Source organism: Chrysochloris asiatica, unplaced genomic scaffold (genome assembly GCF_000296735.1).
Source record: "Chrysochloris asiatica unplaced genomic scaffold, ChrAsi1.0 scaffold00042, whole genome shotgun sequence".
Classification (NCBI taxonomy): Eukaryota; Metazoa; Chordata; class Mammalia; order Afrosoricida; family Chrysochloridae; genus Chrysochloris; species Chrysochloris asiatica.
In genome coordinates, this window is record NW_006408560.1 from 12,512,009 (window position 1) to 12,522,766 (window position 10,758).

Consider the following 10,758-nt stretch of genomic DNA (forward strand, 5'->3'; position numbering starts at 1 on the left):
AGACAGCAAGGGACCAATGAACAAATACCAAAAGAAAAGAATGTCCACACCAGGTGTCTGTGGCCACTCCAATCCTTCCCCCATGTGGTCTCACCCAAGATGGCGGCTCCTGGAGTAGCCGAGTGTCCCAGACTAGAAAGCAATAGATTTCTTGCTTCTGCCACAAATTCCCCCAGCTGTGAGCCTTCTAACCTAAGTATTCCTTTATATGTGGTTCAGAGTTCTGGGACCATCCCCTGAACCTGGTTGGTCGGGTATTCTGTGTTGTTGTTGGCGGAGCTCTCTGCTACACGTCCACCCGATCCACCATCTTGTTTGTTCCTTCTATTAGCTTTTTGAAGCCCTCTCATATATAGAGAGATTGACTTTCAGGAAATTGTTCACACTACTGTTGGGGCTGATAGGTCCCAACTCTGTGGGTTAGATGGCAAGCTGGAGATTTCTGCCAGCTCATGGGGCTGTAGGAGCCTGGTGATTCCAGAATCTGCAGGTCAGACAGTAGGTAGAGACTTCTGCAGGCTTACGTCCCAAGAATTGGAGGTTAAGCAATAAGAAGAGTAGAAGAGTGCAGGGTTGAGAGAGAGAGGAAAAAGGAGAGAGAGAGGAGACTGTGCTTGCTAGGATATTCATTTATATACTGGAAGTAGACCACACCCCAGAAAACTCCCCTTTCAACTGATTGGTGGATCGCATCAGATCACATTATGGAATGTGATTATATTATACTATATAATGGAAAAGCCCTCAGTCCAGTGTCTGCCAAACCCCTGGGAATCATAACCCAGTCAAGCTGACATAGAACATTAATCACAGGCATGCATCTTGCCTGGAGGCAGACAGGATCTGGGGTTCCCATAATTGTCTTGGGGGTCCCTGAGAGAGTCTGCTCTGTATCCCCTGTTGGGAAGCAGATATGAGAGCCCTTCCTAATCCTCTGTTGATAATGCCATTGTAAATTGAGATTATTCCACAGATGCATGAGGCTCCTCAATCTGTCAGACTGGGCTCAGCTCCAGGTAGTTGTTGTAAGTGCCGCATTACCCCACAGCGCCATACCAGGGAACTCTTTGACTGACTAAAGTGAAGCCCGAAGACTCTGGCCTCTGGTGTCTTGGCTAGGTTGGACCTTGTTTGCCCCAGTGGAGCACTAGACTCCTTTTGTTGCTTCTGAGGGCCCTTGTGAGTCTCTGGAATATGACCATGATTTCCCCAGTGTGATCTCTTGCTGTAGTTTCATAGCTCAGCTGCTGGGATGGCTTGAGGCAGGGTGTGTGTGGGCTGACTTTTATTCAGAGTGTGAGCCTCTATTCTAACTGCTTTCTATACTAACCTGGACCTTACAGCCAATATATGAGACTTTGTCTGGTGAGGCTTTTTCTGAATTGGCCTGGGAGGTCTGGAGGGAGGGGTGTAGAATTGGAGCGGCTGCTGGTGGTAATGTGAGGGTGGAGGGGGCTAGAGATGGTGAGCTGGGGACAGAGATTGTGAGGATCTGGGTGCTTATTGCCTCCTGTCCCTCAAGTCAGCAGTGCATCTGCTCAACGTTTAAGGTTCTAGGTTCCTACAGGGGTTCCCGGTGATGGCTGTGACCTCTCTATGGGAGGATCCTCTTCCTTTTGCTCTGAGAGCTCCCCAGCCCTGACTTTGCTTCTCCTGTGTCCTGACTGTGTGCAGGTGACGTCTTTGATGTCCTGGGACAGAAAGCTGAATTGGGAGAGGTAAGATCTAGCATCCATATGTATTCTAAGAAAGAGCTTCAAGAAGTTCGTAGGAAAATGGAAAAGTAATGGAATGCATGTGCCAATTCAACACAGGGTGCCTGACCAGTGCCAGTTGAGTTGGCAGGATTAGCAGTGATTGTTTTGGGCAGGTAATGAAAACTGCTTAAAGAAATGAATGTTTTAAGAATTTTGGGGTCCGCAGTGGACAGAATGTTGAACTCTTCTACCGAGTGTTGGAAGGGCAATGATAGATATAATAAGGTGAAAACAACCCTTTAACTAGATCTCCCTTTACCTAAAAGCCCTCTTACCTATTCCAGAGGCCCGAACCCATCGACTTCTCTTTCAACCCTTTGGCTGACAAGAAGTTCTTATTTTGGGATCCTAGCCTTTTGGAGTCTGTCAAGATAGGGGACCCACACACACATGAGTTCTTCCGCCTCCTTTCCCTGTGTCACACTGTCATGTCAGAAGAAAAGAATGAAGGTAAGCAGAGCAGCTGACTCAATCTCTCTTTCCATTTTCCCCCTATACCTTTGGGCTCAGGTTCTGGTCTTCAGAGCCTTCTTGGGTGGGGCATGTGACTAAGAGGGTGACCACTTACACTGTGTGTGCTCTTCCTCCTTACCCAGGGGAGTTGTATTACAAAGCCCAGTCCCCAGACGAGGGGGCCCTAGTCACTGCAGCCAGGAACTTTGGATTTGTGTTTCGCTCTCGTACTCCTAAAACCATAACTGTCCAAGAGATGGGCACAGCCATTACCTACCAGCTGCTGGCGATCCTGGACTTCAACAATATCCGCAAGCGGATGTCGGTCATAGGTGAGTCCAGGTTGCAGGTACTGGAGGCCTTGAGGGTGGCATATAGACTGGAATGGGTGAGTTGTTCTGGATGACACTGGTTGGTGTATTTAGGTTGGGGTCTTCATCTGCATGCATTTTGGGGGACTTTCTGTGCCTATCCCATTTATAGTGCGAAATCCAGAGGGGAAGATTCGACTCTACTGCAAAGGGGCTGACACCATCCTGCTTGACAGACTCCACCACTCTACCCAGGAGCTGCTCAACACCACCACTGACCACCTGAATGTGGGTGTGAGGAAAGGAAGGACCTTGTGATCTTGCTGTTCTCACTGTTGTGGGTGGCAAGGTAAGGGTGTGACTTCGTTGACTTTGCCTCCAGGAATATGCAGGCGAAGGGCTGAGGACCCTGGTATTGGCCTACAAGGATCTGGATGAAGAGTATTACGAGGAGTGGGCTGAGAGACGGCTCCGAGCCAGCCTGGCCCAGGACAGCCGGGAGGATAGGCTGGCTAGCATCTATGAGGAGGTGGAGAGCGACATGATGGTATGGACTGCAGGACGAGCCAAGGGTGGGCAAGGAGGGCTCCGGCCTACTGACACTCTTGTCAGGGACTCACGTGGCATTTTTCAGCTGCTTGGTGCAACTGCTATCGAGGACAAACTTCAGCAAGGGGTTCCAGAGACTATTGCTCTCCTGACGCTAGCCAACATTAAGATTTGGGTGCTAACTGGAGACAAACAAGGTGAGAGCCCAGCAGGACTAAGACATTGTATCTGGATGGTCGCCATGTTGGGTCCTTGCATGGAACCTAGGATATCAGGCAGAAAAGCATGCTGACTTGGATGCCTGTCCGTAGCTCCTGCGTTCTCTCTTGTTAGAGACAGCTGTGAACATTGGCTATTCCTGTAAGATGCTGACAGATGACATGACAGAGGTGTTCATAGTCACTGGCCACACTGTCCTGGAAGTGCGGGAGGAACTCAAGTAAGCAGGAGGCCCAAGGGAGGCGCTGTGTACAGGGTTGGGGAGACTTTGCTTAGGCTTGACTCCCTACTCCTATCAGAAGCACCTACTTCTGTACTGAAAGACCACTACCATAACCCCCGGCACAGGAAAGCCCGTGAGAAGATGATGGACTCATCCCGTACTGTGGGCAATGGCTTTGCCTGCCAGGAGAAGCTTCCTTCTTCCAAGCTCACGTCTGTCCTGGAAGCCGTTGCTGGGGAGTACGCCCTGGTCATCAATGGCCACAGCCTGGTAAGGGTTGCCACCCTTTAGGTGGATAGTATCGTTCCAGAGACTGCTTCTCTACATGTGGCTTTGATGTCTTGTCCTCATCTCCCTTGACTTCAGAAGGTTGTGGTTCTTAGGGTTGGGAAGAGTCAAGAACCCCCAGGTCTTCCCTAGGGATGACTGTGACTCTCTGAGGCCTCTCTGTGTTACAGGCCCACGCGTTGGAGGCAGACATGGAGCTGGAGTTTCTGGAGACAGCATGTGCTTGCAAGGCTGTCATCTGCTGCCGGGTGACCCCCTTACAGAAGGCACAAGTGGTGGAACTGGTTAAGAAGTATAAGAAGGCCGTGACTCTTGCCATTGGGGATGGAGCCAATGATGTCAGCATGATCAAAAGTGAGTGGGTGGTGTGGATGTGTAGACTAGCTGGGAGGACCCAGGGAAGAATGATGCGAGGGGTGACTATAACGTGGTAGGACTTTGATGTGTGGCCATCTTCACCCTCTTGTCCTCTCTTGTGTCTCCAGCGGCTCATATTGGTGTGGGCATCAGCGGGCAGGAAGGAATCCAGGCTGTCCTAGCCTCCGATTACTCCTTCTCCCAGTTCAAGTTCCTGCAGCGCCTTCTGCTTGTGCACGGGCGCTGGTCCTACCTGCGCATGTGCAAGTTCCTGTGCTACTTCTTCTACAAGAACTTTGCTTTCACCATGGTCCACTTCTGGTTTGGCTTCTTCTGTGGTTTCTCAGCCCAGGTACTGAGCGTTCCCAGTCCACGGGGAAGTTTGCATTTGTCCTGTTCATGGCGAAATCCCCAGGGCCTAGTGACTGCGTGGCATATACATTTAAAAAGTGCTTGTTGAAGGAGTAGAGAAGGAACGCCAGAGAATTCCTCAAGGCTCCCTGCATGTCACAACAGTTGTCTCCCCCTGCCCGATTTGCAGTGAAGAAAGGTTGACCAAGCCTCCTGTCCCTGAGATTCACTCCTCTCTTGCTTCCTGTTTTCTTTCCAGACCGTCTATGACCAGTATTTCATCACTCTGTATAACATCGTGTACACCTCCCTTCCAGTCCTGGCCATGGGAGTCTTTGATCAGGTATGGAGGAGCTTAATTATCCAGTAGAGTAGTGGGGCCCTGGCTGTGATGGAGTAGTGGGTGTGTGGCATTTCTACCCACTGCCTGTAGGTACCAGAGAGGCAGTTCTTTCATCTGGGGAGGGTATGGCAGTAATTGCCCTGGCAGCTGAACAAAAAATGATTGGGAGCAGCTGGTTTGAGGTTGGATCCAGCAGTTAAAGAATTTGGAAAGAAGGCAAGAATAGGGTCTGCTCTGGGCCATTGTGAGTCCGAGTGGCAGCTTCTGGGCCCCTCCCCGCACAGGATGTTCCGGAACAGCGGAGCATGGAGTACCCTAAGCTCTATGAGCCGGGCCAGCTGAACCTCCTCTTCAACAAGCGGGAGTTCTTCATCTGCATTGCCCAGGGCATCTACACTTCAGTACTCATGTTCTTCATCCCCTATGGGGTGTTTGCTGAGGCCACCCGGGATGACGGCACCCAGCTGGCAGACTACCAGTCCTTTGCAGTCACCGTGGCCACTTCCCTGGTCATCGTGGTTAGCATGCAGGTATGAGGCAGTCCAGAAAGTGCCCCCATGTCTGGGAGAACCAAGCCTCCTGTCCCTGGTGCTGCCCTGGGCAGCTGTGTTTCCATCTACCTCATGGTCCAGACAGTTTGCACTTGGTGGGTTCTCCTAGACACTCCAGTTCTATTATTGGGGGTGGAGGTCAAAGTTTTTGTGGGTGCTTCAGCAACAAACACTGCTGGCTTTGATGTCCTCTACATTTTGCAGATTGGACTGGACACAGGTTACTGGACAGCCATCAACCATTTCTTCATTTGGGGCAGCCTTGCTGTTTACTTTGCCATCCTCTTTGCCATGCACAGCAAAGGGCTCTTTGACATATTTCCGAATCAGTTCCGGTTTGTGGGTGAGTCCCAGTTGCTTCTGGAATCAGTAAGGCACAACAACTATCTGGATCTGATGGGGCAGTTGGCCAGTCTGTACAGCACAAGCATTTCATCCAGCACTCTTTATGTGCCAGGTCCTCTGCAAGGCGCTGTGGGGATATCAAAACTTATCTGACCCAGGTCCTGTTCAGAGTATTTGTATATCCATGAATGGGAAAGACATCCCTCCCTACCAAGCCAGGGGAGGTCAGGGCTCTCAGAGGGACCGAGGGGTGGCAGGCTTCATGGTCAGCAAGGTCACTGCTCTGGGCTGGCCATGGGTAGTCCCACTGAAGAGGCTGCTGCAGGGGGAGCAGGGATGGGGAATAGGATTTCAAGTTGGAGGTACAAAAGGGTCCTTTGTTTCTAGGGAATGGAGAGTGTTTCAACTAGGGTGTTGTAAGAAACACTCATCAGAATGTCAAACTGTTGGGTTTGTATTTGACTTAGTAGTTTATGTTGTTTTGAGGAGATTGGTGGAAATGTTTTCAGAAAGATGAATCTGCAGGGATGACCAATGAGGACGCTACTAGAATGATTGAGTACAAGGTTGTTCAGAACTTCTTTCAGGGTGGCAAAGAGAGACTGGCTGTCTTTGACGTGAAGCATTTACAGGCCCTTGTGTTTGCTTTAGTTCTGTCTGTTCATTCATCCAACAGACACTTACCTAGCACCTACTACATGAGACCCGTTACCCTAGATGCTGAGAATGTGGCAGTCCTTGTCTTCCTGGATCTTATATTTCAGTAGCGGAGACATGATTGGCAGAAATAGACATGATATAGAAATAATAAAGTCTACGGACATCATTAAGCAGGGTAGAGAGTATCAAGAATGGTCTGGATCTCTTGAGGAAGGGACATTTTTACAGAAAAATCTGAATAAAGGGAAGGAGTAAGCCCTCTGAGAAAGAACATTCCAGGAGGAGGAACCAGCACTATGGAAGCCCGAGGCAGGAGCTTACAAGGAGGTTGAGGTCACATTTCTGGGAGAAAATGAGGTCCAAGGGCAAGGGTGGAGGTGGGATGGGAATCAGTGTAGATCATTTAAGCCCTTACAGGGTCGCTGTGGGTCCCAACCAACTCAATGGCACTTAACAACAACAACAAGGTCAGAGTAAGAAGAAGTATAGGTGACGCTGTAGCTGTAGGATCAGCCCTGGACTACTAACCACAAGGTCAGCAGTTCAAACCCATCAGCTGCTCCTTGGGAGAAAAATGAGGCTTTAAGTTCCTGTACAGATCCTAGTGTCAGGAATCTTATACAGGATTGCTTTGAGTTGGAACTGAGTCCTCACACCTAAAAAGGACAGCCTAACAGGTCCAAGTAAGATCACAGAATTTTTTGTGTGGTGAAAACAAAATTAAGGACGCATAATATCTTACCAAGTTCTACATGTACAAGTCAGTGAGAACATGGAATTTTAATCTAAATGTTTTAGGAAGGCATCACTAAGCAGAGGAAGTGTCATAAACCAATCTATATTTTTGAAGGATTGCTTCCACTGTTTGTAGATAATATGAGGGGGCTTCAAAAAAGTTTATAGAAAAATGGAATAGAAAGAGAATGGATTTTTTTCCATGAACTTTTTGAAGCTGCCTCATAAGTGTAGGAAGCAAAGGTAGAAGCAGGAGACCAGTTGGAAGGATTTGGCAGTAATCCAGGTGAGAGTGATGGTAATTTAGGATATGGTGAGAAGTGGTGAAATTCTCTAGATACTTTGAAACTGGAGCCTTTGCCAACAGACTGGGTGAGGGGTGTGAGAGGAACAGAGGAATCAAAGTTGGTTCTAGAGATTTTATTTGGCGCATTTCCTGAGTTGAGGAAGCCATGGAACAGATTTGGGGTTGAGGAAACAATAGTTTGGCTGTGTGAAATTTGAGATGCCTGTTAGATGTTCCACGGAGATGTCAAAATAAGGCAGTTGGAAAAACAGGTCTGGAACTTGGGAGTGAGGTTAGAGCTAGAATTAAACTTGGAGATACGTATTTGGTTGTGGGAGGCAGGGAGGAGAGGGAAGCAAGAGATGACTTTAGTTTCATGATAGAGGAAGTAGAGCTGCCAGAAATAGAAATAGGGAAGCCAGGGACTGCCCTTCTGCTCTCTTCCTGACCATCAAGGCCCCTGGCCCCTCTCTACCCCCAGGTAATGCCCAGAACACCCTAGCCCAGCCTACAGTGTGGCTGACCATCGCGCTAACCTCAGTCGTCTGCATCATGCCGGTGGTTGCCTTTCGTTTCCTGAAGCTGAGCCTGAACCCTGACCTCTCTGACACAGTGAGAAGCCGTGCTGACTGACTTGGGGCAGGGGTGGGGCTGGGGGTGGGTGGCACCTCAGGAAAGCCTGAAAACCCACATGGCTGCCATTTCTGGACTGTGTGATGGTGAAGTGTGTCAGGGGTTCTCTGGGTCCCTTCCCCATGGTGGTGTCTGACTTTTCCCCTGCTGCTCCCGCCCTCCAGGTCCGCTACACCCAGCTGGTGAGGAAGAAGCAGAAGGCCCAGCACCGTTACATGAGGCGGGTGGGCCGCACCGGCTCCCGACGCTCAGGCTATGCCTTCTCCCACCAGGAGGGCTTCGGGGAGCTCATCATGTCTGGTAAAAACATGCGGCTCAGCTCCCTGGCGCTCTCCAGCTTTACCACCCGCTCTAGTTCTAGCTGGATCGAGAGCCTGCGCAGGAAGAAGAGCGACAGCGCTAGCAGCCCTGGCGGTGGGGCTGAGAAGCCCCTCAAGGGGTGAAGGCTGGGGTTGGGATGCCCTGGTCAGAGCACCCAGGACTGGCCGACTGGGCACCAAGGGAACTGCCTCTCAGAACTGCTGGGAGATGTTCTCCTTGCCTCCTTCATTTCCATCCCCCAGTAGACTGTCCTGCTGGTTCCACCATCCCCAGCTAAGAGGCAGAGTGGGGCGGGCTTCAGGGGCAGAGTAAGGGCTGGGTCTTCAGGAACCAATGCCAGTTGGGGGACCAGGTGAGGAACCAAAAAACAAAAGTGAAAACTGTGAAAGATTGGGTTTGCCTCTGCCTTGCCCAGAAGCCTGCAGGGGGACTCTGTCATCTCTGTATTTTTTTACTCCCACTCCCCAGAGGGGCCCTGAGCCCCTGTTCCTGAATTACACGAGAATGTATCATGCCATGCCGGGAAGCCAGAGACCTGTTGGGGCCTCTGGGCCCCTACATTGTGTGTGTCTCTCTTTAATTTGTGTTTTGTGTCCAGTTTGGTTTTTGTGTTTTTTATTTGGCAAGTGGAGGAGGCCCCTATGTGACCTTTATGTTGTGGTTGGTGTCTTAACTGTCTTGGGAAGAGGAGGCTGGCCCACACTGGAATGCCCGTCTGGGCCCTGGTCTAGCTTGGCCAGAAGTGGTGTGGGAGGAGCCACATGGTGCAGTTAGCCCTCTATTGGCTGGTGTGCATGTGACAGGGAGGCTGACCACGGTAAGGGGGACTTGTCAGCCAAGAGGGTGTTAGTCTATAGGGGCCTGGGGATGGAGGCTAGGGCCTCTCTCCTAACTCACCTTGAGAGTACAGTACTACTCCCCCTCCCTCACCACCCCCCATCCCAGCACACACATATACTAGTTCCTAGATTCCGCAAGTCCTGCTGGTTTAGGATTGGAACCTAGGAAAGTGGTCCCATCTTTCTAAGTGAGGTGAAGCTGGGCACGACATTTTCTTTAATTTTAAATTATTGATGGTCCTTCTGCCTCCTCATCTGGTGCTTTCCTGCACCTACACCTCAGAACACTGAGCACCCTGAGGTGGACAGGAAAGCTGGCCTCTGCTTCTCCTGGGAAGTAAGGGGGCCAGTGTCTGGCAAGAAGAGGTCCAGTTTCCTCTATAGGCTGGTGGAGGAGGGACTAGGCAAAACTGGGCTCGGATCAGGAGACTACATGTCCAGGGCCTGGCTTGGTCTCAACAGGACTCTGTGGACCCTTGTTCTAGCCCTCCCTCTCCATCATCACACCTGTGAAGTTCTTTACCCACTTAGATCTTTTTCAAGTTGTCGTATGCCGTTGAGTTGGTTCCAACTGATCGAGACCCTATGTACAACAGAATGAAGACACTGCCCAGTCCTGCGTTGTCTTCACAATCATCCCTGTGTGTGAGCCCATTCATTGTTGGTCCCGTTGTGTCAATCCAATTTCAGTTGCTACCAAATCAGCCTTGAGAAGAATCCCTTCCTTGCCTTTGGTGGTGGAGTGGATATGGCAGAAATGATGTGGAGCTGGGAGTGGGCATGGGGATCTTCCATGTTTGGTGTGGGAGCCCCAGAGGAACTGGGAGTGGGTGGTGGGAAGATGGGGTGGGCTGGGCAAGGACTAGGGAGAAGGGGAAGTCTTGGCAGGGAAATCCCTTTTGGCCATGCAGTTTACAAACCCAACATCATGTCTGTGTTGTGTCTCTCAAGGTGAGAGTGATTTTTATACCAAAGAGGAAATGATTTTTTTTCATATTTGGTTTGTCTATATTATATAAATATATATATATATATATATACAGTTATATACATATTATTTTTTTGGTTCTCTCTCGTTTTTTAAGGAGGGAGGAAAGTACCAAGTTGCGTTGAGCTGTAATTAAGGAACATTCTGTATAATTTATGACACATTTCTATACTTGCAAAAATTATATCATTTTATGGATATAAAGAGAAAAAAATACCTTTTTATAAAATTTCCATTTCTGAGAAGTGTGTAATTTGTCTGCTTTCTGATGTGTAACCAAGATTGGTGATAAAAGTAAAGACAGACAAGCTGTCCCTTGAATTGAGTGGTTAGATCTGAGCCAAGATGGAGGACACAATCTAGCTGGTGGGGTATATAGAGGCCTCCTCTTGGCAGATCTTCCCAGAACCTGAATTTCAGCTGGAGATGGGGCAGTGGGTGGTACTGAGAGGCAGGTCACAGACCTGGGACTTTGTGTTCCGCTGATGATTGGATGCTTAGAATTTGAACCATTTGCTTTGCCAAACATAAGCCAAACTCTCATTTCTA

The 10,758-nt window shown here is 49.6% G+C and overlaps 1 protein-coding gene across 2 annotated transcripts in view; it reads left to right on the plus strand.

Moving 5' to 3' along the window:
- ATP8B2 (ATPase, aminophospholipid transporter, class I, type 8B, member 2) overlaps positions 1-8,654 on the plus strand; it is a 24,726-nt gene extending 16,072 nt beyond the window's left edge. For both annotated transcript variants that reach the window (XM_006861504.1, XM_006861503.1), the window contains exons 13-27: positions 1,675-1,718; positions 2,042-2,207; positions 2,354-2,542; positions 2,694-2,809; positions 2,904-3,068; positions 3,156-3,267; positions 3,404-3,509; positions 3,638-3,782; positions 3,971-4,154; positions 4,286-4,509; positions 4,768-4,851; positions 5,136-5,381; positions 5,607-5,745; positions 7,910-8,040; positions 8,226-8,654. In XM_006861504.1, the coding sequence (XP_006861566.1) occupies positions 1,675-1,718; positions 2,042-2,207; positions 2,354-2,542; positions 2,694-2,809; positions 2,904-3,068; positions 3,156-3,267; positions 3,404-3,509; positions 3,638-3,782; positions 3,971-4,154; positions 4,286-4,509; positions 4,768-4,851; positions 5,136-5,381; positions 5,607-5,745; positions 7,910-8,040; positions 8,226-8,504 (2,330 nt within the window). In that variant the 3' untranslated portion in view covers positions 8,505-8,654. The remainder of the gene's footprint in view (positions 1-1,674; positions 1,719-2,041; positions 2,208-2,353; positions 2,543-2,693; positions 2,810-2,903; positions 3,069-3,155; positions 3,268-3,403; positions 3,510-3,637; positions 3,783-3,970; positions 4,155-4,285; positions 4,510-4,767; positions 4,852-5,135; positions 5,382-5,606; positions 5,746-7,909; positions 8,041-8,225) is intronic.
- The last annotated feature ends 2,104 nt before the right edge of the window (positions 8,655-10,758 follow it).